This window comes from Aethalodelphis obliquidens, unplaced genomic scaffold (assembly GCF_003676395.1).
Source record: "Aethalodelphis obliquidens isolate GAN/ISIS:26980383/991018 unplaced genomic scaffold, ASM367639v1 scaffold5, whole genome shotgun sequence".
Taxonomy (NCBI): domain Eukaryota; kingdom Metazoa; phylum Chordata; class Mammalia; order Artiodactyla; family Delphinidae; genus Aethalodelphis; species Aethalodelphis obliquidens.
Window position 1 is genome coordinate 43,852,337 of NW_020837949.1, and position 27,931 is coordinate 43,880,267.

The window sequence follows — 27,931 nt, forward strand, 5'->3', positions numbered from 1 at the left end:
CCTTGATCCCTGCTATGTTCCTCTGCTGGTCCCCTTCTTTTTCTGCCTACCCTGCTCCACTTTTTCTGAAAAAACTTTCTTGAGCTTCTTGTTTTTCTTATGTACTCTTATAACACCAGTGTACATATTGCTTTCACAGAATTTATCCTACTGTTGATTTGCTTGGGTCTTTTCCTCCAACATTCCTATTCCTCTGTGAGTCTTTTATCTCTGTATCCTAGGGTACTAAAGCAAATCTTTGTTGAATAAATGATATCCACTTTCTAAAACTTCTTATCTTGAAATAATTATAGACTCAGAAGTTGCAGAAATAGTACAGAGAGTTCCTTGTGTACCCATCACCCAACTTCCTACAGTGGTAACGTCTTATATAACTATAGTACATTATCAAAACTAGGAGACTGACATTGGCACAGTGCAATTAATTAGACTATAGGCCTTACTCAGATTTCATCACCTTTTATATGCACTTATTTTTTGGTAGGTGTTATATGTAGTTCTATTAAACTTTATCATATGTATATGTTTATAACTATACCAGAATCAAGATACAGAAATGTTCTGTTCCTATAAAGAACTCCCTTGTGCTACCCGGTAATAATGATGTCCATTTTAACTAGATTTTCTCTGTATATAATACAGAGGGTATACAGTTGACCCTTGAACAACATGAGGGTTAGGGGCACTGACCCTTCTCTAAGTACCTGTACTTTATAGTGGGCCCTCCCTGTCTGCAATTCCACACCTGCAGATTCAATCAACTGTGGATTGTGCACTGTCCCCCCTCACAGATGGCCTGGTAACTTCCTCCCCCAAATCCAAGGTTTTTAAATACGTTAAAATTAACATTAAGAATATTTTAGATTATCTTAATATCTTAAATGATTATGATGTGTAACATCAGAAATGGTTAAGCAAAGATTCAACTTTAGAAAATGTGTAGTTGCCTCTTTATTTTCCCAGGAAATAATTTCTGTTTTCTTTCTAGAATCATGACAATGTTTAAAATGAAGTCTTAGAAGGATTGTTTCATGGCCATTGGCACTTAATTGAAAGAAAATGCCTTATTAACTAAAGAGGAATGCTTAAAACAATGTCATGTGCCTAATTTTGGATATAGATCACATGGGAGCTACTTTACATTGTAAAAAAAAACAGTATAATAGCTAGAAAATACTGATTTATGATCTCCCTAAACTGGACCCTCTAACTAGCTGTGATTGTTCCGCTTCCAAGCTAAGAGGTGAAATCTGTAAAGAAGTCAAGGTGGTATTGATGCTCATAATGCCAAGCACCCTATAGTTGTTCTACCACAGCAGTTGCAAGGAGTCAGCCTCCTCTGACTGCAGCAGGTGCTTCTTCCTGATTGTTCCAGTTCCCTCTGAGGATTTTTAAGGGGATGGCAACTTTGAGGAGAGAAGGAATGGTAAACAATTACAAATATTTGAGGATACATTTTCAACCTGTTCTTTTCCCAGTTAAGATAAAACACCAAAAAGATTGGCTTCTTTGAAACTCTAGAAACTTCAATCCAGGCTACCAGCCCACAGTGTTTTAAATGTTAAAAAGTGATGCTTTAAGTATTAACCAAGTAGCAGACTGCTATTTGTCTGACCCAAATAGCCTTTTGCTAGAGCTTGGAAAAACTAAGTCCTCACAGCTATAGGTGGCTGAAAGACAGTTCTAGAAAATCAGATGTATGTGAGAGTCAGCTGAGTTGAGGGTATGGAGTATTATCCTGAGAAAGCTTTTACTTTCCTGGAAAAAAAGAAAAAGAAAAAGGTGGCTGAAGCCACTCCTTTCCCTATCCTCCTGCCTTGAACAACGGGGTGTAAAGAGTAAAACTGCTGCAACCACCTTGCAACCATGTGAGAAATGTCAGGAGAATCACAGAAATTGTGGCTCTCCTGTTCTTGAGCTGTTGAACGAACGATAACCAACTACCTGCAGACTTAGGTGACTATAAAGAGACGCTTCTTTAAGCCATTGCAATATAATGTTTTTTAATTCGCAGCCATATGCATTCCTAACTGTGCAGCTATTAAAATGACACCTTTTTAGTACTCTCTTTCATCCTCACTATTAGCTACTCTTCCTATAGTTACTGCTATTACTATCTAGTCACCCTAACTGGAAAACTCAGTCATCCTTCACTTATTTTCCCTCATCCTCTTAGTAACCAAGTCTTGTTTATTATATCTAGCTAGTTTCAAGTCCACCTCTGCTTCAGTATCTTCGCTGCCACTACGTTAGTTTGGACTCTCTCTCCACCTCCTGTCTGGACTATTTTTACAGCCCCCTAATTAGATAGTATCCCCACATCCAGTCCAATATCCACCATGCTTCAGAATTATTTTTCTAAAACCTTATAAGATACTCTTCTCCTTAAAAATCTTAAATGGCTCTCAGTCCTCTAGAGGAGGAAAGACAAACTCCTTCTTTTGTTGTTTCTGCCTTCTTGTTTAGGCTTTGCATCTCCAGGATCCAGTCTGGCTCAGAGTAGGAGCTCAGGTATTTGTTAAATGACTGAATCTCCTGTATGGCTTCCTTGTTGTTAAATATCAAAACACGTAAACATTTAATCAGACTAAGCAGCGTGATGGCATCCTGGATAGTCAATAAAGATTTGCTGAGTTAATCTAGTTTCTGGATTCTACTGTAAAATCCTTTATCAGTAGTCCCAGATATACACATCTTGGTGTGTATTCAGTTGATTTAATCTGGCCTAAAGAAAGAGGCTCTTCAGTAACGTGTACGCATTTAGTTTATAACTGGTCACGTACATCCTCCAGACTGGGCTTGTGCCAAGAAAGGAAGTTACAAAGGTGGGTGAAGAAGCCTATATGGGCATTTCTGACAATTTTCGATCTGTGAATTACTATCAAACGAGAGAGTAAATCTACGACTTCCTGCAGGCTCGCAAGCCGTACCAAGTTAACCGCACCAGTGTGGGCCACAGCCTACAGCTGCTACAAAGGCTTTGCTTTGTGAAGCGGAAGGCTCTTCTTGGGAACTTACTGCGGGGAGCGGGGAGCCGCTGCATCGCAGCACAAACTAGCTCAAGGCTTCCCGTGCAGAGCTTCCCCAGAACTGCGGGCTCTTTCAGGTGCTGCTTCGAGTTTTTCCTTGGCCTAGAGACCAGGACATGAAGTCTCTCTTGATAAGATCAAGAAAACGGAGAGTGCTTTGATACGTGCAGAGCGTGTTTTGGAGAGCAGGGGTGGAGGAGACAAAGCCCACTCAGCCAGCCGCCCACCATCTCCCTTTCTTCCCTGGTCCTGTGTTGTCTAGTCCTCCTCATTTCCACTCCCCGACTCAGCCTGCAAATTTCTGTATTTCAAGAGGGAAAAATCACTCTATGGCACACTCTATGGCATAAAACCTGGTGCCCTGCTGTCCGCATTTCCTAGCACTGAATTTCTCCCGCCTCCCTTTTCGCCGGGCTAGGCCTGAAGCCTTCACCGCCCGAACACCCTGGCGTCCCAGGCCCGGGCGTCTCGGGGGCGACCCCTCCGCCGCGCACGCGCCCTACGCGAGATCTCCGCTGACCTTCTCCAGAAAACCCCTTCAAAAGCGTTTCCCCTTCACCTCGCGCCTTCCCCGCCCTTCCGGCTCTTCCTCCACGCGCCTGCGCGGACCCAATTGTTTTGGCTTTCCGGTGGGATCCGGCAAAGGAAAAGGGCGGGGGAACCGAGGGTAAGGGCGGGCGGGGTGGGTGGGGGGGGCGTCTCAAGAACCCGGGAAACTGCAAAATTGACGTTTGTGCCGCTAGACGCGGGCGAGCAGCGGAAAAGGAAACCTGGCGAAGGCTGGCCCACGGTCCGCTGTCCGCGCGTTCCCGGGCCTCAGAAGGGGCCCGCCAAGGGGGCGAGAGCGCGCCGCAGGGGCGGGGCGGGAGCGGCTAGCCGGGCGTTTCGCGGCCCCGGGGCTGACGAGGCGGCGCGGGCAGGCTGCGCGGCTCCCGTGGGAGGAGTCTGGCGGTGGTCGGGCCTTGTGGAGAGTGCAGCTGCGCCCAGAGAGGACGCTGCTTTCCGCTCAGGACGGACCGGCCGAGGGAGGGCGCGAGGGGAAACCGGAAGGAAGGGGAGGCGGCGGCGCCAGCCTTCCTCGGAGGGAAGCAGAAGCGAGACCCCGGCCCTAGTCGCGGCAGCAGGGCCACGCCCCCGCCGCCGCGCGTGAGGGGCCCAGTGTCTTCGTGGCCACCGGCCGCATCGGATCCCAATCCTCGGGACTGAGGGACTCGGGTGAGCAGGCGTCGCCAGCGCCGGGCGGGGGTACCCGGGGACGACCTGTGGAGGACTTGGGGGAGGAGGGCCGCGGCGGGAGGGGGCTCGGCCCTTTGTGGCTCGGCGGGCTGGGGGCGGCGGCGGCATCTTTCAAACCGGAGACGCTTCCGCTGCGGGCGGGGGAGGGGCGCGGGCGGCTGGCGCCTCCCTCCACCCCCGGCGCCGGCCCCTCTGCGGCTCTGCCTCCGGCCGGTGCTTGGGGCAGGGGCGGCGGGGCTTGCCACTCGCGGGGGCGTTTCCGGCCGCGGGTCTCCCAGGCGGCGCCCTGGCCCCGTCTGGCGCCCGCATTGCCAAAATGAAGCTGCTTCCCTTAAGGACTCGCGGCGTCTTCGCGAGACGGTGGGCAGTAGGAGGGCAAGACCTTCCTTGCATTTTTTTTCCCGGTACTTTTGAAGTAACCAAGAGATGTCTAGATTAACTGAGGCCCCATTGTGATCTACTGATGATTTTAAAAAGAAAGCAGAAACTGCCCTTTGAAACGGAAAATTCTGTACGTATTTACTTTAGACTGTGAAATCGCTAACTTATTGAACTCGACCACCTTTCTCTCCCTATGAATTGAGAAACTGTGAAGTGGTAGAATATCCCATAGTTTGATGTGGACCGGTTATTTTGAGTTAACAGGCTTTTTATTTCTCGTTTGTTGATCTAAGATCTCTTTTTATACTACCTCAAAGAGAGAATAATATACTCTCCACAGATCTCTAGAATTGTCCGATGCCACGATTGCCCCTTCAAATGAAAATAGAAAAAGAATCTAAAAATGTAAAATTAACTATGAAAGGGTATGTTTGTGTGAAATATCTATCTTCTATATCAGTAGTGTTATAAAAACGTAAGGTACAGGACTGGTCACGTGTTGTTGACACATGAATCTGTACGTCTGGCTCACTTAGCATTCAGGCATTCACAGACAACCCTATCAGCAATGTGGTCTAACTAAAATTTTATTTTCTTCTATTGAGGCAACCAGTTAACTGGGTGGAATTAACAGAGTGGTTTTCTTTCTCTTTTTTTTTTTTTTAAGACAGGGTGTTCCCCCCCTTCCTGCTGTGTTGTGAATTTTTGCCTGAATTTGAGTGGTATGGACTTCAAATCTCGCAATTGTGAGTGACTGACTTTAGTTAACCTTTGGTAAGGACCTTTTTCCTGACGTTTTTTAGAAGGACTTTTTCTGACTGAAAGTAAATCGAAAAGTCAAACCAGTCAGTTTTCCAGTCTCGATGTAGAATTTTCCTAATGTTAAGCTTACTTCTTCACTTTGATCTTTTGTTGGTCTAGTGTTTATTGAAGTCGCTTTAGATTGGGCCCTGAAATTCTTAAGAGGTTGTTGTCCTCAGTAAACAGTACAGGGCTATGGCATTTCTGTTGAGCTTGCTTTATAGTTCGTGCTTTTCCACATAGTTCTGTTTTCTCGACAGTTTTGTAAGAAGAGTTCTAAGTGCTATAACTCTTCTCTCCTTTTTGCTCTCATAAGCAGTACCATAAAATCTGTTAGCTTTGATTATTCACATGCCCTTTAAGGAGATGGGTGGGAATAAAGGTGTCATAGTGCTTTAGTCCACAGTTCTCCATATATTTTCTTCTGGTTAATGGAAATAACGAGCTGTCTCATAAAATCCAAATATTGAGCATTGAATGTGTTTAAAGTGTATGGTAGGGACTTCTCCGGTGGTGCAGTGGTTAAGAATCTGCCTGCCAGTGCATGGGACACAGGTTCCATCCCTGGTCTGGGAAGATCCCACATGACGCGGAACAACTAAGCCCATGTGCCACAACTGCTGAGCCCACGTGCTGCAACTACTGAAGCCTGCGCGCCTAGAGCCTGTGCTCTGAAACAAGAGAAGCCACCGCATCAGAAGCCTGTGCACCGCAACAGAGTAGCCCCTGCTTGCCACAACTAGAGAAATCCCATGCGCAGCAACAAAGACCCAATACAGCCAAAAAAAAGTAAAGTGGATGGTAAATTCATAGAAACCTGAATGCAGTCACAAAAGCCAAAAGATACTTTGATTTTCCCAAAGATTTTACTCATATACTTAGAAAAGAGTTGTATTTTTTCTTGCTCTCGTTCCTAAGCCCAGGAAAAAGGATTGGTCCTGCTATCATAAAAAATATGAATGAAAATGTCAAAGTCCTTCATTATATCTTAGTCTTATCATTTCAGTTTTGTGGAGTTTGAATAGAGCAGATCATATTTAAATAAGTCAGGGTATTGGAAATGATAAGTTGATTTCAAGTAACTTTTTTTTTTTTTTTTTTTTTTGCGGTACGCGATCCTACCATTGTTGTGGCCTCTCCTTTTGCGGAGCGCAAGCTCCAGACGCGCAGGCTCAGCGGCCATGGCTCACGGGCCCAGCCGCTCCGCGGCATGTGGGATCTTCCCAGACCAGGGCACGAACCCGTGTCCCCTGCATCGGCAGGTGGACTCTCAACAACTGCGCCACCAGGGAAGCCCTCAAGTAACTTTTTAAGTATATGAAGGGGTACTCCTGGTTCCCTTGCTGGTTTTTTCAGTACCTAGATTCCTCTGTGTGGGAAGAAGGGATTATTGTAGAAAATTTGGAGAAAATGTAATCATTTAATGAGAGATATTTTTTAAAGTCTTCCCTTTTTTTCTCAGCTCCACTCCCATACCTCTGACAAGTGGCAACGTGTAGTAGGTTCCATGATAGGCAGGGGATTCTGAGTATTCCTCAGTTTACCCCCCCTTTTTTTTTAAAGAAACTGAGAAATTTAAATAGTCATAATAATCATTAAGCAGCTATGCCCTTAATGACCTCATGAATATATTTACTATCTGGGAAATATTTTCTTCTGCTGTTGTGATTGAAAAAAATCATTGATTTGGTGGAAAATGAAATCCCATTGAAAAGGTTAAGGTCAGTTTTGCTTTAGTCTATACTTCTCCAGCTTTCTTAAGTCTATGTAGAGCTGAGAAGAAAAGAGAAAAGTGATATCCAAAATAAAAGGACATACTACACTCATATAATTATTCTATCTCAGATGGTGTCTCCTTTATGTTCTTGTTTAATTTTTTAAAAGTGAGATAACTTATTATTCATAATGTAGAACAGAAGCTTATTCTTGTGACCTGAATTTACTTAGGGTACTGAGCATAACTAACTTGATGGAGCCATGTAGTTTTTTCAGTATAGTTGGAAAGGAGGAACACAAGGAAATAGACCTAGGCTCTGAATTTGATTAGAGTAGAGGAAGCTGTACTGAAATTTATCAAACTTGATACATTATTTCAAAGGCAAGGTGTTTGGTCTTTTTTTTTTTTTTCCTTTGGCTGCGTTGGGTCTTCGTTGCTGCACACGGGCTTTCTCTAGTTGTGGTGAGCGCGGGCTACTCTTCATTGCGCTGCGCGGGCTTCTTGCAGTGGCTTCTCTTGTTGTGGAGAACGGGCTCTAGGCACGCGGGCTTCAGTAGTTGTGGCGTGTGGGCTCAGTAGTTGTGGCTCTCAGGCTCCAGAGTGCAGGCTCCGTAGTTTTGGTGCATGGGCTTAGTTGTCCTGCGACATGTGGGATCTTCCCAGACCAGGGCTCAAACCCATGTCCCCTGCATTGGCAGGTGGCTTCTTAACCACTGCGCCACCAGGGAAGTCCAGTTGTTTGTCTTTTAATTGATGCTTGTCACGACTCCAAAAATTTCTGTTTGTGTAGTGGTTGACAATCAATCTGAAGATCAGGTGGTCTTCCAAACATTCTCAACTGTCAGGGTTGTTTTGGTAACTTGAAAGCAAAGTATTTCTGGCACCAATATTTTGTCCTCCCTAAGGAGAAGCCTGTTTTCTCACTGAAATGAAGAAAGGCTTGTTTTATGACTGGTGTCATTTAGTTTTTCTGCATGGGCATCAGCCTTCTCAAGGTTAGTCTTTGTTGTACTAGTTTGTTTCATGATTTGTACCATCAAAATACTCCCTAAAATCTTTGAATAAATTTCTCTTATCTAAAATATCATTCACCCAGCGGGAAAAGAGAACTGTGTTTGAGTGTTGAGACCTTGTAATTGGGACCCTTAGACCTGTACAGGTGTGAAGTTTTGAAAGTCGGGAAAGTACTACAAAAAGCTTGACCAGTGAGTGCGTTAATAAAAGTAATTGCAAATTTTTTTGCACGCAGTAGTACTGTTGTGTGTCAGGCAGCACAGTTCCAGGCTCTTCATAGAACTCATTTAATTCTTAGTCCATTGAGAAGAATTCTATTTTTATCCCCCATTTTACAGATGAGCATACTCATGACAGAAAAAGGTCACACAACTAGTAAGTTGCAGAACTGGGATTTCAACCCAAGTAATTTGGCTCCACAGTTCACGCTCTTAATTTTTTGGCAATACATGAAATTCAGAATGCCTTGGATTCTTTCTAACAAAAGTTTTTGATCTTCTGTATTGAGATTTGTAGCAGTGGAAGATGGAGCATCACCTACGTTAATATACAGCTTGAAAATGCTTCATACAGATGATAACCTGTAGCCCACTGCCCTTCCTTTTTATCACTGTTTTATCCTTACTGTGTAATTTTTGTGCAGTCCTTGTTTGCAGCCTCCTCCCCATCTTTTTATCCTTCCTCATTTCACATATACAGCTCAGTTAATTGCTGAGCAGTCTCATATTCACAATCAGTTATTTAATCCTTTATTCTTTCCTTTATCCTCCAGGTCTTCCCTGTATAACATTGGAAAAGCTTGTTTTGTATCTGTTTGAGTTTCTATAGCTACTCTGTGGAAGGGCACTACAAATGACACACCTGTGGGAATGAAAACTAGATTTCAAAGTGAAGTTAGACACATCTGCTTCCCCTAATAAAAAACCACTGCCATCAAACTCTGAAACCTGTGAAAGTATTTGGAATTATTTTTTTAAATTTTAATATTTCACACCTTTTTCTAATTAATCTTGATTCCTGTTCCTTGAATATCAGTATTTAGATCCTATAAAATTTATTATTACTATTATTTTTAAATTATGAGTGTTATAGTAGCATTTACTTTGTGTAAATTTTCTTTGCAGATACACTTTTGGGCATATTTTAGCTTTTGCAGCCTAAGGACTTCAGTTTTTTTTATAGGAAAGTGAAGTGAGGATTTCAGACAACCAACGTAAACTTCTGGAGTACAACTGACCCTTGAACAACTCGGGGTTGGGGCGCCAACCCTCCTAATACTAGAAAATCTGCATGTAGCTTATAGTCAGCCCTCCAAATTCTATGTTCATCCATATCTGTGGTTCCACATCTGAGGATTCAACCAACTGCAGATCGTGTAGTGCTGTAGTATTTACCATTGTGTAGTTCAAACCCCTGCTGTTCAAGGGTCAGCTGTACAGGTACTTTGAAAGTTGGATTTTTCTACAGTTTGATTCTATGGTGAAAATGAAAAACAAGTTAGCTCTGTGAAAATTTACTTTATAGTCGAATTGATTATTCAAAGGGAGGAAAACCTATTGAAATAACTTTCCATAAGAGGTGTTTCAGATTTTTAAGTAGAATTGTATATATTGATATGGATTGTTGACTGATTTAATCCTAATGACCATTTAATAACAGAATGTTTGTTTTGAAACTGTTTTGTGTGGTGGAATTCACTGAGTAGAACCTTGGAGGCTTGGGTATCCTAGAGCAGCGGTCTCCAACCTTTCTGGCACCAGGGACTGGTTCCATGGAAGACAGTTTTTCCACGGGCGGGGGTGGGGTGGGGAGGCGATGGTTCAGGCGGTAAGGCTGCCCTCCTGCTGTGTGGCCAGGTTCCTAACAAGCTGGGGACCAGTACCAGTCTACGACCCAGGGATTGGGGTCCCCTATCCTAGAGAAAATGTTAGGATCAAAGTTTTGGCTTTTCCTTTTTTTCTCCCAATCTCAAGCAATTTATAAATTTTCTGTTCTTACAGGAAGCTCTTAGATTTAAAAATAAGTTGGTCTTTGTTCTGTACTTATTTGCAGGAAGTCGGTAAAAAGGAAAGGATCTCATCCTATGTATAGCATTCTAACCTTATTCATTGCTTTTATTCTCTGCTACCAAACAGATCAATCAAAAATATTGAATTGAGCGCAGAACTTAGAAAAAAAGTAAGAATGTGCATAGTTTTAATGCCAGAGTACATTGTACTTTATTAGATTCTGAATTTTGTTATATTGTGTTTGTATGACTCCCATTTAATTCTTATTCTAGTTGGTTTTTTTCACTGTGGAATATGTTCTAACAACCAGCTTTAAAATACAGGACTTTAAAAAAAAATAAAAAATAATAAAATACAGGACTTTTCTATTAATCTTGAGGTGCCTGGTACCAGGAAATGTGGCAAGTAATAGTGGTTTCCCAGTCTTTGGCCCTTGGTTCATCTAATGAATCCATGTGTTCACTAAATGTCTTTACACATTGTCTTGTATACATCTTCTATTTTTCGAATGTATGTAAATATGTTGTAGTTGATAAAAAAAAAAGAAAGAGAAAGCGTTTTTGACTCTAAAATAGTTTTTTCTCATTGTGAGTTTTTCCCAGCAGATTATCTTTAGGAAAAAAGTCCTTTTTTTCTAAGCTTAATAAAGGATACTCACATTAGATTAAAAAAAAAAAGTGTTTCAGAAGTCCACTGAGCCTGTAGTAAGTGGGGAAAGCGGTTGTGTGATTAGGTAAGAGACATTAAAATATTTCAGTTGAAACGTGGAATATATACAGGTTAGATTAAGAATTATATTTAGGACTTAACCTGGTGGCGCAGTGGTTAAGAATCCGCCTGCCAATGCAGGGGACACGGGTTCAAGCCCTGCTCCAGGAAGACCCCACGTGCGGCGGAGCAACTAAGCCTGTGTGCCACAACTACTGAGCCTGCGCTCTAGAGCCCGTGAGCCACAACTACTGAGTCCGCGCGCCTAGAGCCGGTGCTCCACAAGAGAAGCCACTGCAATGAGAAGCCCGCGCAGCGCAATGAAGAGTAGCCCCCGCTCGCCGCATCTAGAGAAAGCCTGTGTGCAGCAACGAAGACCCAACACAGCCATAAATAAATAAATAAATTTATAAGAATTTTATTTAATTCAACTTTCAAGCATTTGAGGTTTGTGCGTTTTCCTTGTTCGTGTGATCTGAAGGGAAAACGATCTTCTAGGAAAAACAGCTTGAGATATGTATTTTTGTCACTGATTTTTTTTTTAATTTCTTAATATTTGATCAAGAAACAGCCTGAAGCAGAGATTGGTACATTTGGCCTGCAGTCTGTTTTTGTAAATAACATTTTATTGAAATAGTCATGTCCATTTATTTACAGGTTGACTTTTGCTGCTTTCAGGCTATAGTAGATTAAGCATTTGGGACAGAGACCTTAATGGCTTGCAAAGCCTAAAATATTTTGTCTTTATGATGAGAAAAGAGAGTAGTATACCTTTTGAAAGTTTGGTTTTTTTAATTAAATAATCATTGCATATGTTAACAAAATTCAGAAGGTTTAAATAGGTCTCCAATAAGTTTTTCCTTCCTCTGCAATGTGAACCACTGTTAGCAATGGGGACAAGTGCCAGTTGCCTCCTTTCCTCGTTTTACTTGTGCTACAATTGTTCTTATGGTAAAGAATAAAATTTTCTTGTATTATGTCTCTATCAAAAGTTTGGAAATGAAAGAGCACGACAGCTAGATTTTATTCATTTGCCTGCCTCTTTTTGTTTTTGAGTTTGTCTGGAATAATTGGTTTTTAAAACACCCTGTTTTTAAATGATAGTCGTGTTTTGGCTGTAGTAAGGGTAAATGCACTTGGTGTCTTGGAGCTCTAGTGGTTGGCAACTCTCAGTCTGAGTCCTTAGAGTACAATACAACGACCAGCCCTTAGTAAATACTCAAACATTTGTTGAGTTAAATTTAAGTAGCCATTAATTTATAATAGAAAATTAAGTAAACAATTTCATTGATACCTGAGAATTACTAAGCCTGAGGATGCTAAATTCTACAGACAACAGGGAGTATGACTTTTTTTTTTGAAACTAGTTTTAGGTATAACACAGAATGATATATGGTACAATATATTTATTAAAAAGGGAAGATTCATAAAATGAGTCAAATCATTGGTTATTAAGTAATATGGTACAGACATTGTGAAATGTTTCAGAGTATGTAGGATATTGGTTTTAAGGTTTTTTTTTTTCTGGAACAAGTTGGGAAATTAAGTTTTATTTTTAGGAGAGAAGGAATCTTGTTATAAAAAATATGTTACGGGCATTTAAGGTGGTTGTTGTTGATCATCTTAAACTTTGCCATTTTTCCCCATTTTTTTTTTCCCCCATTTTTATTTAATACATTTTGAAGTCTGTGTTCCTAGAGAAGGGACACTGAATTTTATTTTAGATTGTACTAGATACAGATCAGTTTAAATTAAGTTGACTTTATATGATGTCTGAATGACTTTTTCTGCCTATTTTAATATTAAGATGTCATAAATAAAAATTATTAGGAAGAAATGTACCCTAGATTTCAAAGGAAAGGGTGGGAATAGGGTGTATAAAGCAGTGACAATGAGATTATATAAAGTTGGCTCGCCATGTAGTATTCTAAAAGCAGACTTCAGTTTTAATACAGTTTTATGCATATGATAAAAAGAAAACAAATCTAGTAAAACTGAGACAAATTCAATGGGGCTCAAAAAAGTCACTGCAAAAAAATCAGGTCATAGTATGAGGTCAGAGAAATGACCAGAGTGAACCTGTACAGCTACCCTGCAAGGAATTCTGGAGTCTAATCTAAATCCATCCCTGCACTGGCCACCAGTTCCTGTCACCTGGTTTAAATATGGATGGGGGGCTTCCCTGGTGGCGCAGTGGGTAAGCATCCACCTGCCAGGGGACACGGGTTCGATCCTTGGCCCAGGAAGATCCCACATGCTGCGGAGCAGCTAAGCCTGTTCACCACAACTGCTGAGCCCATGTGCCTAGAGCCTGTGCTCCACAGCAAGAGAAGCCACCGCAATGAGAAGCCCATGCACCGCAACGAAGAGTAGCCCCCGCTCGCTGCAACCAGAGAAAAGCCTGCACGCAGCAATGAAGACCCAACACAGCCAAAAATAAAATAAATTTTAAAAACTAATAATAAATAAATATGGATGGGGACAGTTTTGGGTCCTGCAGCTGGGGTTAGGACTTACAGTCTATTAATACATGCATTTCTGTAAGATAAATTTTTAGAGGTAGAATTGAAAGGTTGAGGTATTAAGCATTTTCAATGCCAAATATATCTTCTATAATACTTCATTTGCAATCTGAAATTCAAAAACCTCTTAAAATGAAGTTAAAAATTTTTTTTTTTGCAAAACTTGACCTGAAGTAACATAAGACTGTATATAGTATTATTTTTCACAATGTGCATATTTCCCTCAGTCAGAATAGTAGGATGTTCAGTTCTGGAGCTCTGCCCCAGACCCTTTGTAATACATGATATATGTACCACATTACCTCTGTAAGATCTGAAAAATTCTAAATTCTAGAACACAGCTGGCTCCAAGAGTTTGTTTGTTTTTGTTTGTTTGTTTTTGTCTCAATTGGGTCTTCGTTGCTGAGCGCTGGCTTTTCTCTAGTTGCAGCGAGCAGGGGCTACTCTTAGTTGTGGTGTGTGGGCTTCTCATTGCCGTGGCTTGTCTTTGTTGCGGAGCACGGGCTCTAGGCACGCGGGCTTCAGTAGTTGTGGCACGTGAGCTCTAGAGCGCAGGCCCAGGAGTTGTGGCACACAGGCTTAGTTGCTCCACGGCATGTGGGATCTTCCTGGACCAGGGCTTGAGCCCGTGTCCCCTGCATTGGCAGGCGGATTTTTTTTTTTTAAGTTTATTTATTTATTTTTGGCTGCATTGGGTCTTCTTTGTTGGGTCTTCGTTGCTGCACATGGGCTTTCTCTAGTTGTGGCAAGCGGGGGCTGCTCTTCGTTGTGGTGCGTGGGCTTCTCATTGCAGAGCTCGGGCTCTAGGCGTGCAGGCTTCGGTAGTTGCGGCACGCAGGCTCAGTAGTTGTGGCACACGGCCTTAGTTGCTCCATGGCATGTGGGATCTTCCTAGACCAGGGCTCGAACCTGTGTCCCCTGCATTGGCAGGTGGATTCTTAACCACTGCATCACCAGGGAAGTCCCAAGAGTTTTGATTAAGGGCTTATACGTATGTATCAAATTATACTCCTCTGTAAGAATGCTCGTTTCCTGACACCCTCACTAACACTGGGCCTTGCTGCATTATTAATATGTGAAAATAGCCAGTGATTTTAGGTATTATTAGCTTTAGAGGTTATAGTAGTAAACTTAGATTTATAGTGTAACTTTCAGATTTGGAAGAGCAAAGTCATTACCTTAAATGACCCAAAGTCTCTGCCTTTGCACCTATTTTAGTTACTTCCATATAGTTAACTTGGCTGGAAATTTGACAGTCTACGTCAAGTTTGCAGTTCATGTAATAGTATAGTTTGGCAGGAAGTACAATGTGATCTTCTCTGACATATGGATGATATTTTTGTGAGAAAAAGTATTAGTGGTTCCAGTGATGGTCAAATATATTTATAGGTTTCATGTCAACAGCACTTGACTTTCTGATTATGGAGCTAAGAGTCATCTAATTAGGAAATAGGTGATAGTTTTTAACTGTTATTAGCACTGTATATTCTATATGTTTTTCCTGATTTGTAATTCCTTTGCTATATGTTGTAAATACTGATTTCTAAATAACATTTTAAATTAAACTTTAATGCAGCTGGAATTTCTTTTGATGAATGGTATGCAGTATGACTAAAACTTAGGTGGGTTTTTTTTTCCTTCAGTGGGTAACCAGTTGTTCCAACGTTATTTGTTGAAATAACCCAATCTTCTAGTTTGAAATGACTTGTTTATCTTTATCATATCTAATGTTTTTTTTAACATTAACATGTTTTTTTAATGTTTTTTAACATGTTTTTTTTACATGTATTGTATTTACTTATTTATTTATTTATTTTTGTTTACTTGGGTTTATTGTAGAATTGTAATACATTTTAATATTTGTTAAGAGTATGAGGAAAAACTTGTTCTTCCTTCCCCTCAAATATCTTGGCAGTATTTGTGAATTCTTCCAGATGAATCTTCTGCAAGTTGGATTTGTATTAAATTTACACATTTTGAGAACATTCATATCTGTATAGTATGAAGTCTTCATGTAGGAATACATTCCTCTATTTTATCATGTTTTACGTTTCATTTTTCAGTAAAATTGTATGTTCTTATAAAGATTTCTAGGAAGGAACCACTGTACAGAGAGAGATATGTTGTATTTATCTCCGTTACAGGATTGAGCTGCAAATTTTATAATATAGTTTATGCTTTGGAAATAAACAAATTCAATCTATTTATCATATAGTTTAAGTAATTTAAATATAAAGGCTGTGTGAATACATTTAAATTATACTCCCCAAATGAGAATCTCCTTGCAAGAGAAAGGGTTTTTTTTTTTCTCTTAAATTACAGTCATGTATTGCCCCTAAACAAATAAGTAGGAGATTTGGCTTTGCTGGTAATTGAAATTATTTATTTTTAAAGAACTTCTAAAAAACTGTATGCTTATTGATGTGTTCCTTATTTTCTAGAATGTTTATATTTTGTATAGAAGGCAAAAAATTAACTTAAAACCACAAATGTAATAAACTTGTTAAATGTCCCTTTTCTCATGTTTCATTTTTATGGTAATGTCTAAAGTTGAACTTCAAAAAATAATTCATATTTAAGTCTGCGATTTTAAACATTGTATTCTAAAAATGTACTGACCTAGATACTCTAACTGAACTTTTTTTTCTTTTTAGTTACTCCAGAGGATCCACAGAACATAGGATGTTGCCACAAAATCTACCTCGTGTGTTACTCTCTTTCACTCATGAGTTGAACAACAGTTACAAATTTGAGCAAGATATCTGCAGACCGTGTTGAAAAACTCTGAAGAACCTAATTAACACAGGATGACCTGGTAGTGATTCTAAGCCTAAAAAGATACTGCTCATTAGTGAATGTATCAATCTTGGTTCTGAATGCTGCAGATAACAGCAAGCAGAGTTTCTCCTTTCTTTATTTCTGAAGCATTCACTTGACCTTCCATCAGTAAGACTGATTTTTCTAATCTGTTCCTGGATATATTAATGGAATACAGTCATGTCCACTCAAGACGAGAAGCAGGTCAATACTGAATATGCTGTGTCCTTGTTGGAACAGTTAAAACTGTTTTATGAACAGCAGTTGTTTACGGACATAGTGTTAATTGTCGAGGGCACTGAATTCCCTTGTCATAAGATGGTTCTTGCAACATGTAGTTCTTATTTTAGGTAAGTACTGTAATCTTGGTTAGTTTGTAATTTCAAATGCAGAATGTTAGCTTGTTTTAATCTTTTAAACATTATTTAAATTTTTAAAAAAAGTTAGGTGTCTTAATGTTTTGCTTAAGTTTTCTATTTGGGGGCTTCCCTGGTGGCGCAGTGGTTGAGAGTCCGCCTGCCGATGCAGGGGACACGGGTTCATGCCCTGGTCCGGGAAGATCCCACATGCCGTGTGTCCGGAGCCTGTGCTCCGCAACGGGAGAGGCCATAACAGTGAGAGGCCTGCGAACCACAAAAAGAAAAAAGTAAAAAACAAAAAAATTTTCTATTTGGGTGATATAGTGCTTGTCAAATCACCTACTTGCGTGTGTAAGTAAGGGGCAGGCGAAATAAGTTTTTACAAAGGATTAAATACAAGAAATTTGTTGAAATTAACTAAGGTAAAGTTTTAATGATGGGGAGGCAAAAAGGTTCAGAATACTATTTTTTCATTGAAAGAAAGAAAAACGAATGGGGTAATTTTCACTTACTCTTAAGATTTTAAAATGTTACATTTAGAAACCAGTCATTGTTTATAAATTTAAGAGTTACAGGAGGCTTAATAATAACTTTTAGAAGATAATTGGTACTGTTTAGACATGTTAAGGACTTTTATTTCCTTTGCAAAAATGAGTTCCTTTACTCACTCTTGGTTTCTTTCATCATTTGTGCTATTGTTTTAGCCGTACCAGACTCCTTGCCAGATTGAAATAGTTAATAATTAATAATGTTTTTGTTCTCTGTGCCTCAGAATTTATAAGTTGATTTAGTTATTTGTTTGCTAATTACAAATAAATAAAGCTTAACTTTACATTTTTATGATCTTTTGCAACTTTTAATCTTTTTAAGATAGGTTTCCCTTTATTATGTGTTTCATGGGAGGAAAAGAATTAAGGTGTAGAAATTCCTATATTTGGTCTCTGCCCTTAGGTTGAATTTTTACTTAATATTTGAAAGGGACAGGGAGAATAAAGATGAATGAAATGTGGACCAGTATATTCCTGCTACAAATCTTAACTGGCATAAGTGGAGATCAGCAATGAAAGTTACTTTCTGCTGCTCCTTAGTGGCAGCTGTAGACAGGACAGGTTTAATCTTGACTTTTCAAGGCTAACATACACGAAGGTGTAGAAACTTAACATTCCTTAGTATAACACATCTCATGATGATTCTAGAAGCTAAGGCCCAAATGTCAGTTGCCTTGCTCTGCCTGCCACTGTTTCAGGTTTAGCTGTGGATATTTCATGCAATTTCAGACATTGATTTTCTTATCTTAGGAAGCTGAGCATATTTGCAAACAGTGGTTCTAGAGAATTTAATGGATCTAGAGGATGCTCAGAATCCTCTTGTGCTTCTACAAATAGAGATTCTTGGATTTCAAACCTAGAAATTATGATTCAGTGGGTCTGAGTTAGAGTTTTAGGATTTGTATGTTTAAGAGCTTCCCAGATGATTGTGATGGTCAGGTTTTTTTGTTTGTTTTTGTTTTTTCATATTTATTGACTTAGTAGATGGTGTTAGAAATTCAAGGTTATAGATTCAATCAAACCTGGGTCCATTAGTTCTCCCTTTTTAATGGTTATTAATTACAAATTGATTATCCATTATTGGAATGAGCTATATGCTTTAGTTGTGGATTTTCAGATTGATATTTGTAATCATAGAGTAGAATCTTTTGTGGTAATATTTTAGCAGTCATCTTGTGTAACTTTTAAACCTATGCAGAAAGTCTATCTCCATATTTTCTGAATTGTCATCATCTTTATCAGGAAGTAACACATGGGTTTATGGGTTAGGTATCTTACCTTTTTTTCTTCCTCGCTAAGTCTGTTTTTTATTGTATAGATAAAACACTGTTCTTTAAATTCTCTAGCCCTGAGGTTATTATTTATCTTTAATTGGGTTGGAATTGGTTTTCCTGAAGACCAAGAAGTTTAAGTATTTCATTAATGTTACAATCTTAAAAACAACACATTCTCTTTAAGGCTGCTGTTATTAACTTATCACTAACTAGTTTCCTTTTTTAGCATCCTTGGTGTTCTGAGAGAATATATTCTCCCTAAAGCAAATCAGATACTAAGAAGTAGAAATAATAGTAGAAAGAGTAGTCCTATCCATGTTTGGGCTTAAAGCCATCCATCTTTAAAATCCTGTGTCTGGACCAGTTTCATAATCCACAAGACGAAGACACTTATATATTAATTTTCCCTCCCATATATATTCTCTGGACTGTGTAGATTATTGTTATTGTATATTCCCACAATAATAACCTGATTTTCTCCCAAGTGTTCTTCAACTGGATTCTGCTTTCAGGTTTGTAGATTTTGGTATCCTTACATATAATGTTGCTATCAATCTTTATCATTAGAAATTTACTATTAGAAATTTTGCCTTTTGAAACAGATACATTCCTCCTTTGTAGTTTACCAGTTCCATCCCACTAAGAATCAAAAGAACTTCTGAAATCCAGAGAACCTCTGAAATGGTAGTTTCTTCTTCTTGGTAACATATACACTTCATTTTAGACCCTAAATGAAGGGGATTACTTGAGAATTACTCAACACCTCTTCCACTATGGTAATTTAGCCTCCTATAATATTATGCAATTCAGTATTTACTCTTTCTTTAAAAAGTCTGTTTAAGATTTTTATAATCAAGTTGGCTAGGCTTCTACTAATCTTTGGTCTTCAGGAAGCATAGTTCCTTCACAGAAGTCCATCATTCTGGTGTCATAAACCATAGTCTACAATAACCAGTCTCAGTGTCATCTGTATAGTCAGCTGTTCCCTTGCCCTACTTCCTCTTTCAAAGTTAACTACCTTCTACTGGCACAGACAGAAAAGCACATGACCCCTAAATCTTGCATTTTTACTCAGAGCTCCTATAGTTCTTTTCAGGTTGCTTTTGTTATTTCCCATTCTCCCGGGCCACACAAGTGAAGCCAGTAGCAACTGGTGTTTTTATTAGTTTCTTGTCACATCTTGGGTATTTTTCAACAGCACTTCCTAATCTCTGTTACTTGGTTGGGTTTATTTATGGCCATTCTGTATTCTTTGGGAGGAAGTTATCAACCACCCTGATTGATGTTTTTGCCACTCTTCCATTCCCTAACTGCCTGAAGTTTAGTTGCTGTTCTTACTGCTCATTCTGAGCTACACTAGAAATCACTAGTGCCTTCCTAATTGCTTTTGCAATGTTTGTTATCCTTGACTACCGTTTTTGACACCCTACCTCTCTTGCCCTGAGTAGCATTGTACTGACTGGCTTGTTCTTATTTCTCTGATGAATGTTTCTCAACCTTCTGTCATTCTTTTTTCTAACACATGTCATTTTGTAGATAATTCAGTCTTCTGCATTAATGCCTGACCTTCAAAGTTCCAGTTGTATTAAATACTTAACTGATTATTGTATTACTTCCATTTGACTCAGCTGCTCGCACCTCAAACATATCTAAAATTTAACTCACCTTTTTTGCAAGATTAACTGTTTTCCTTGACCTTATAATTTTTCTCTCAATGGTTAACATTTTTTTCAGGTACTTGAAAATAAAGTTTTGATTCTTTGTCTACTTCCTACTATAGTCTATTCCATACGTTCAGAAAATCACCAGATCTTGTTGGTTTTTTGTAAAAGCTTTTGTATCCATTTCTGCCAACCTAGCTCAGGTGGTTCTTACTTCTAATCTAGATTATTGCAGTAGCCTCAGAACCCTTTTTCCTATCTCCAGCCTTTGGCCCTTGAGGTCTGTCAGTACAAAATATTCATCCTAGAATACATTTTATTATGCTAATAAATCCATGCTGAAAACCCTTCAGTGAACCTTCTTCACTATCTACAATAAAAAGCTCAGACTCGTATGTCTGTGTGTGTGTGTGTGTGTGCGTGCGTGTGGTTTTTTTTTTTTGGGACATGCTGAGGGGCTTGCGGATCTTACCCCAACCAGGGATTTGAACTCGGGCCCCGGCAGTGAAAGAGCACTGGGTCCTAACCACTGGACTGCCAGGGAATTCCCTCCTATATCGCATTTTAAAATCCCTCTGTGGGACTTCCCTGGTGGTCCAGTGGTTAAGACTCTGTGCTGTCCATGCAAGGGGTGCCACTTTGATCCCCTGGTCGGGGAACTGAGAATCTCACATGCCTCAAGGCCAAAAAAAAAAAAAAAGCCCTCTGTGATCTGACTGCCACTTATCTTTCCGATGTTTTTCATGAGCCCTTATGTTCAGCAATGTCACTGGGAAAAACAGTTCTTATGTTCTACCCTGACTCACTATTTTATCCATTTTAAAGCCTTTCTCATCTTCTTGTCCTTGAGGTTGCCCAGGCTAGTTCTTGTGCTACCCACTTATGATCACTATAGGCATTTCTGTACATGCAACAATATTCTTTGTTTTCTTACCTCTTCCATGTATATGGGCATTTTACTTTGTATTCTCCACAACACTAATTGTCTTTCCAGCATATTTTCCTGCATGTAATTTTTAGGAAACTGTTCTGCATATTTTTAGGAAATCATTTGAGTAAATGAAATTTTTAACGGCTTTATTGAGATCAAATTTACACACAATTAAATGAATTTTAGTATCTTTACAATTTAATTTGAAACATTTCCATCACTTTGTGCCAATTTAGTCACTCACCGTTCTTACCCACAGCCCTAGGCAACCACTAATCTCCCTTCTGCCTCTATATATTTGCCTCATATATATATTTGTATACACATCATACAGTATGTGTCTTTTGTATCTGCCTTTTTTTCACTGAGCATAATGATTTTGAGGTTTGTGTTGTAGCACGTATAATAGAGTTCCTTTTTATTGCTGAATTCCTGTATGACTATAAGGATTAAATTAGTTTTGATGTTATCACTCAGAATGGCACAGTGGAGTAGTTTGGTATATCTTTGGCACTGGATTATAATTTTCTGTTGTTTCCCTTGAAAGCTTTCCCTATAAGTTGTCCATCAGCAAATACCCTAAATAAACATCCCATATTGTCTAGTTTTTCTTTTTAGCCTTACATTTGTTTTCCCCATCTCTACTATAGGGCCATGTTCATGAGTGGACTAAGTGAAAGCAAACAGACACACATACACCTGAGGAATGTGGATTCAGCCACCTTACAGATAATAATAACGTACGCATACACGGGTAACCTGGCAATAAATGACAGCACTGTAGAACAACTTTACGAAACAGCTTGCTTCCTGCAGGTAAGCAGTTTTTTCAGTCTTATAGCTATGTAATTTTAATGCAGATTTTAGAAGGTAAAACTCTTTTTAAAATATGTAAGGGAAAAACAATAGGATTTGATCAGCTAATAAACTTAGTTTTATGATGGGAACTTGACTAAAAAGATAGGTGAAAATTTCATATTAGTTTCATAGTCTGCCTAATATACCACAGGATTTAGATTTCAAGTAAAAGAAATTTTTAACAGCATTTGTTAAATTTAAGTGCTTCAGTTTTTTGGCTAGAAGCTTAGATGTGCTTATTTTTGATGGTTTTTTCACAGAAAATGTCAAGATTCTTGTGGAAGTTATCAAACATAATGTTCATAATAGCCATGAGACCTTACTGAGCTATTAAGGAAAATTATTTAAACTAAAATAAAAAGTGATGATTGATATATTTACATATGATAAGCTATTTCACTGTGTTTCCCCTTCAACTTTTTTTCTTTTTTGGCTGTGCCGCGTGGCTTGCGGGATCTTAGTTCCCCGACCAGGGATTGAACCTGGGGCCCCTGCAGTAGAAGTGCAGAATCTCAACCACTGAACCACCAGGGAATGCCCCCCCTTCAACATTTCTTTTAACTTTAAGAGGAATATAAAAATATTTTCCTCATTTTTTCCAAAGAGAGAAATAAAGTTTCTCCAAAGGGAGAAACTTTAAAGGTTAAATTCTGGGAGTACAGTTCATGATACCTAGTAGGTACTTGATAAATGTGTGCTGAATAAATGTGAATGATGCCGGTCGAATGCCAGTTTCTGGGTGTAACTCTGGGAACCAGAACTCAGTCTGTCCATGCCTTAAGTACCTGTCTTCCTTTTTAGTTCTGTATTCTTCCCCCCCCCCATAAATTGTGCAGTGTCCTACTATACCTATAACTCTGGGGACACTGAAGCCATGGTAGCTTCCTGGTGCTTTAGAACGGAAGACATTCACATCCTAAATCCAAACCTAAAGGGGAGAAATGCCTACTGTAAGAACTGTCTTTCTTCCATAGCTTATATGTTTTCATTACCTTTTTAAATGTTTTAGCAATTCTAAAAGCAAGTTTTTTTAGAATTGCTAAAAAATTGAGGAATTTTAAGAAATTTGGATTCCAGAACACTGTTATTATAGTGATACCTTTCCTTATAATTTTTTTCTATCATGTTAATGAAACCTATAGGCATATGCTTGGCCAAATGCAAAACAGCACTCTGCCTCTGGGAGTAAGTTGCCCTGGCAAACCTGGGAATGTGGCATTTTATGACTACCAACATGGCTTTTACTATTAACCACATGAAATGATGTTTTTATATGCCAGGTTCTGTACTAATGCTTTATATAGGTTCTCATCTAATTCTTAAAATAATCACTTGTAAGGAAGGATCTCCCCATCCTACACAGGAGAAAGCTGAGGCTTAGAGAAGTAAAGCTACTTGCCTGATATTGTACAAGTGTTGACTGGCCAGTCCAGGTTTTGAATCCAAGCAACCTGACTTCTTATCACAAACTGCTTCTAGTCAATCACTGTGTCGTTGAATAAGTATAGTAGGTAGCACTTCTGACTCAAGATCTACTGTTTCTTAAGAAACAACAAATCTAGGAAAGTTAGAGTGGCTAAGATGGGTCGTTTAAATGTAGGTAATTTGTAATTGCACATGAATATATTCTTTTGATTGGTTATCCTACTGCTCCATGTAAGAAAGGCAAATAATAACTACTGTTAGGCATTGTGTATGATTTTCTGCTTCTATATGACTGTCTTGTCCATGTTAAGAAAACCAGATTCCAGCTTCTCAACAGTAATCATTTCCTATACTGATTTACATTGTTTTCATTTGGTTCTCTCAATTACATATTTTGCTAGGCTTTAAAAAATACATAACTTATGCATGAATTAATTTCTTTCCCTTTCCTTTTAAGGCTGTTTAGGTTTTTAAGAGCCTATTTAATGTTATACTACTGACTCCTAAATAGGGCAGTTAAGTAGGCCACTGGACAGGAAGACGAAATGCAAAACTATGCATAGTCTTCTAATTTTATTATTACTGGAAGATTATCTCTTAGCCCAAACATGTGTATCTAAAAATAAAAACTATAGTATAGGGATCTGATTAATATACCTGTGTGTTACATAAAAATAAAATTTGTCTAGCCTGCCTTTATCAGCCTTTTTTTCCCCTTCTATTTTAGGTAGAAGATGTGTTACAACGTTGTCGAGAATATTTAATTAAAAAGATAAATGCAGAGAACTGTGTGCGATTGTTGAGTTTTGCTGATCTGTTCAGTTGTGAGGAATTAAAACAAAGTGCTAAAAGGATGGTGGAGCACAAGTTCACTGCTGTGTATCACCAGGAAGCTTTCATGCAGCTGTCACATGACTTACTGATAGACATTCTCAGTAGTGACAATTTGAACGTAGAAAAGGAGGAGACAGTTCGTGAAGCTGCTATGCTGTGGCTAGAGTACAACACAGAATCACGATCCCAGTATTTGTCTTCAGTTCTTAGCCAAATCAGAATTGATGCACTTTCAGAAGTAACACAGAGAGCTTGGTTTCAAGGTCTGCCACCCAATGATAAGTCTGTAGTTGTTCAAGGTCTGTATAAGTCCATGCCCAAGTTTTTCAAACCAAGACTTGGAATGACTAAAGAAGAGATGATGATTTTCATTGAAGCATCTTCAGAAAATCCTTGTAGTCTTTACTCTTCTGTCTGTTACAGCCCCCAAGCAGAAAAAGTTTACAAGCTATGCAGCCCACCAGCTGATTTACATAAGGTTGGAACCGTTGTAACTCCCGATAATGACATCTATATAGCAGGTGGTCAAGTTCCTCTGAAAAATACAAAAACAAATCACAGTAAAACAAGCAAACTTCAGACTGCCTTTAGAACTGTGAATTGCTTTTACTGGTTTGATGCACAGCAAAATACCTGGTTTCCAAAGACCCCGATGCTTTTTGTCCGCGTAAAGCCATCTTTGGTTTGCTGTGAAGGCTATATCTATGCAATTGGAGGAGATAGTGTAGGTGGAGAACTTAACCGGAGGACCGTAGAAAGATATGACACTGAGAAAGATGAATGGACAATGGTAAGCCCTTTGCCTTGTGCTTGGCAGTGGAGTGCAGCAGTTGTGGTTCATGACTGCATTTATGTGATGACACTGAACCTCATGTATTGTTATTTTCCAAGGTCTGATTCATGGGTAGAAATGGCCATGAGACAGACTAGCAGGTCTTTTGCTTCAGCTGCAGCTTTCGGTGATAAAATTTTCTATATTGGAGGGTTGCACATTGCTACCAATTCTGGCATAAGACTCCCCTCTGGCACTGTAGATGGGTCTTCAGTAACTGTGGAAATCTATGATGTGAATAAAAATGAGTGGAAAATGGCAGCCAACATCCCTGCTAAGAGGTACTCAGATCCCTGTGTTAGAGCTGTTGTGATCTCAAATTCTCTGTGTGTGTTTATGCGAGAAACCCACTTAAATGAGAGAGCTAAATATGTCACTTACCAATATGATCTGGAACTTGACCGGTGGTCTCTGCGGCAGCATATATCTGAACGTGTACTGTGGGACTTAGGGAGAGATTTTCGATGCACTGTGGGGAAACTTTATCCATCCTGCCTTGAAGAATCTCCATGGAAACCACCAACTTATCTTTTTTCACCGGATGGAACAGAGGAGTTTGAACTGGATGGAGAAATGGTTGCACTACCATCTGTATAGTCAGGAGTTCAGGGAGTGCACGCCTGATCTATTTGCTTTGTCATTTTCTTTGCTAAATGAGAGAGGCTATGAAAGGACTGAATATGAGTACATAAAAATCTATCTTTGATAAATTTTATTTTTATGCCCTACTTAATATTTGCATCAGTATAATATATATCAGTGAGTCTTAAGAAAGATATGCTTCCATAATATGAAATAGATTATCCAATAATTGAGAAACTTTTATGTGTATCATGAGCATAAAAATCTGGATTATCTAACATTGTTAGCCCTGTGTATGTACAGTTCCAAAAGTTCTCTTATTAAAGTAGTTTCCTGTTCCTAGTGTGGTATATCGCAAATTATGCTGAGGTTATTTTATTATATGTATTTCATTCCTGTGCTTCTGTTCTGAAGTCCTGGAATAGTTTTTTTCGGTGTAGTTAATTGAGCTGCACTTAACACTAATGTCCATGTTGGTATTAGAAATGTTGTCTAAATCCTATAGTTGAGGAAGATCTTCCATTTTATGGTATTGCACAGGGAAAGTATGACTGCAGGATCAGTCTAACTATTAGGTGCATGTATTCTCTTTTCACTAACTTATACTTGTCTATCTAGAATACAGGTCTTCCAATCAGCTGGTCATTTACCAGGTGTGGACTTAAGTTGCTGGGCTTGCAATAAGAATTGCTAGTCCCTCATTGTGCGGGTCTGTGTGGAGCTTTAATCAGTAAATGCCTCCACTTTCTGTATTACATTAACATTGGCTCATGCATATAACTACCTGCTGCTGTCGTATTTCTCCATCTTAAAGATTTAGAGTGGGTTAACCAGGTCATTACATCTTAATTTAATAACAAACATTACTGTAGAGTGATTGTGTATAGATATTCGTTAGCTGTCAGGGTGTGTTTTTTTTTAACCTGTTGTGTGTGGGGGGTAGGATTAGAAAGGTGAACTGTTCAGGAATTCTCTGCACTAGCGGTGCAGAAGAGCAGATAACTAGTGCTGCTCTGGCATTAATCCCAGGAACCACTAGCAGTAGCGGGGTGCCGCCAATCTAACATGAGCACAGGTGCTTCATGACAAACATTACTAGCATGTTCAACTGCATAATGTTCTGGCACTGTATTTTGAATGACATTAATTTATTAAATAAATTGTATATATTCAATATCTGTTTTTCTTTTGTGATGGGAATTGTGTGCTTTTAGTTTTAGTTTTACGGAGTCAGCTTAGTTTGTGACAGGTGATTTCTTCAGAATTTTGTTGATTATATGATATTTGTCTGATTTGAGCCTTACTGTAGGAACACAAATTACATAAAAAGTAAGAGGCAAACCAGAGCCTAATGTTACAAAAAAAAAGATTTTTAGTTATTTGAATGGGCCTTGTCCTCTTTCACATACGGTTTTTTCTGCCTCAAACACTCTTCCCCTTTGACTGGTTAGCTCTCAAGTGATTATACATCCTAGTTTGTGCCTGTTTTCCCTTTCACTTTGAAAAGTGTCCCTGTTTGGATAGTAAATGATATGGTAACCCTGGTTGAATTCAGTTTACACTTCAGGTAACTTCCTCCAACTGGCTTAAAAAAAAAAATTCTATTGATACTACCATGAGTTCCCTTTGTTTAACTCTCAACTGTGGGATTTCCCTGGTGGCCCAGTGGTTAAGACTCTGTGCTCCCAATGCAGGGGGCCTGGGTTCCATCCCTGGTCAGGGAACTAGATCCTGCATGCTGCAACTTAAAAAAAAAAAAAAAAAAAAAAAAAGATCCCAAAAACCAAAAAAAAAACCCCGGGTACAAAAAAAAAAAAAAAAATTTTTAAAAAAAAAAAAAAAAAAGGAATAAATCTCAATTGTACCCCGTATTACCCAATACTCGTTAAACTATCTTATACTTATCGATTGTTTTCACCACTGCCGTGAGGGCAAGGGCTTGTGCCTACCCTATTTCTGCATCCTCAACATCTAATAATGCCTGGCACATAGGCATGCAATAAAACCTGTATGAAGGCATGCATAGGTCACAAGGGGAATCTGAATTACAGTAAATCATTCAGACTACTATTTTGGAATTGCAGTAATTATTGGAGTATCTGACAGTATGGAAAAGGATTTGTCAGTAGATTAACATCAAATGAGCTGGCATTAAAAACAAAATTTCCAGGGCTTCCCTGGTGGCACAGTGGTTAAGAATCTACCTGCCAATGCAGGGGACACGGGTTCGGTCGCTGGTCTGGGAAGATCTGACATGCCGCGGAGCAACTAAGCCCGTGTGCCACAACTACTGAGCCTGCGCTCTAGCGCCTGTGACCCACAGCTACTGAAGCCTGCAAGCCACAGCTACTGAAGCCTGCATGCCACAACTGCTGAAGCCCACGAGCCACAAC

General features: G+C 39.3%; 3 protein-coding genes and 1 non-coding gene across 6 annotated transcripts in view; 1 reads left to right on the plus strand and 3 right to left on the minus strand.

Annotated features, from left to right (window-relative positions):
* Nucleotides 1-3,777: 3,777 nt before the first annotated feature.
* KBTBD2 (kelch repeat and BTB domain containing 2) lies at nt 3,778-26,716 on the plus strand. The gene is made up of 4 exons (XM_027102246.1): nt 3,778-4,244; nt 16,072-16,584; nt 21,658-21,823; nt 24,018-26,716. Exons 2-4 carry the CDS (start codon nt 16,415-16,417, stop codon nt 25,551-25,553), a joined length of 1,872 nt encoding a protein of 623 aa, XP_026958047.1. The 5' UTR covers nt 3,778-4,244; nt 16,072-16,414; the 3' UTR covers nt 25,554-26,716.
* Nucleotides 4,138-6,956, minus strand: LOC113618573 (skin secretory protein xP2-like). The gene is made up of 2 exons (XM_027102784.1): nt 6,924-6,956; nt 4,138-4,587 (listed from the first exon to the last, which is right to left on the minus strand). Exons 1-2 carry the CDS (start codon nt 6,954-6,956, stop codon nt 4,138-4,140), a joined length of 483 nt encoding a protein of 160 aa, XP_026958585.1.
* On the minus strand, nt 22,327-22,399 carry TRNAR-UCU (transfer RNA arginine (anticodon UCU)). Its single transcript has one exon. It is a non-coding gene; the product is annotated as a tRNA-Arg (tRNA).
* AVL9 (AVL9 cell migration associated) overlaps nt 24,531-27,931 on the minus strand; it is a 94,791-nt gene continuing 91,390 nt past the window's right edge. For all 3 annotated transcript variants that reach the window (XR_003431943.1, XR_003431942.1, XR_003431941.1), the window contains one exon: nt 24,531-24,659. The gene's annotated coding sequence lies outside the window, so the exon portion shown is untranslated. The remainder of the gene's footprint in view (nt 24,660-27,931) is intronic.

Bases quoted from the DNA above. Each gene is read 5' to 3' on its own strand.
- LOC113618573 (XM_027102784.1), bottom strand. From the start codon at position 6,956: ATGGAACCTACTACACGTTGCCACTTGTCAGAG. The intron at 4,588-6,923 runs GTATGGGAGTGG...TAAGGGAAGCAG, and splicing joins CACGTTGCCACTTGTCAGAG to CTTCATTTTGGCAATGCGGG.
- KBTBD2 (XM_027102246.1), top strand. From the start codon at position 16,415: ATGTCCACTCAAGACGAGAAGCAGGTCAATACTGAATATGCTGTGTCC. The intron at 16,585-21,657 runs GTAAGTACTGTA...TCTCTACTATAG, and splicing joins ACATGTAGTTCTTATTTTAG to GGCCATGTTCATGAGTGGAC. The intron at 21,824-24,017 runs GTAAGCAGTTTT...CTTCTATTTTAG, and splicing joins AAACAGCTTGCTTCCTGCAG to GTAGAAGATGTGTTACAACG.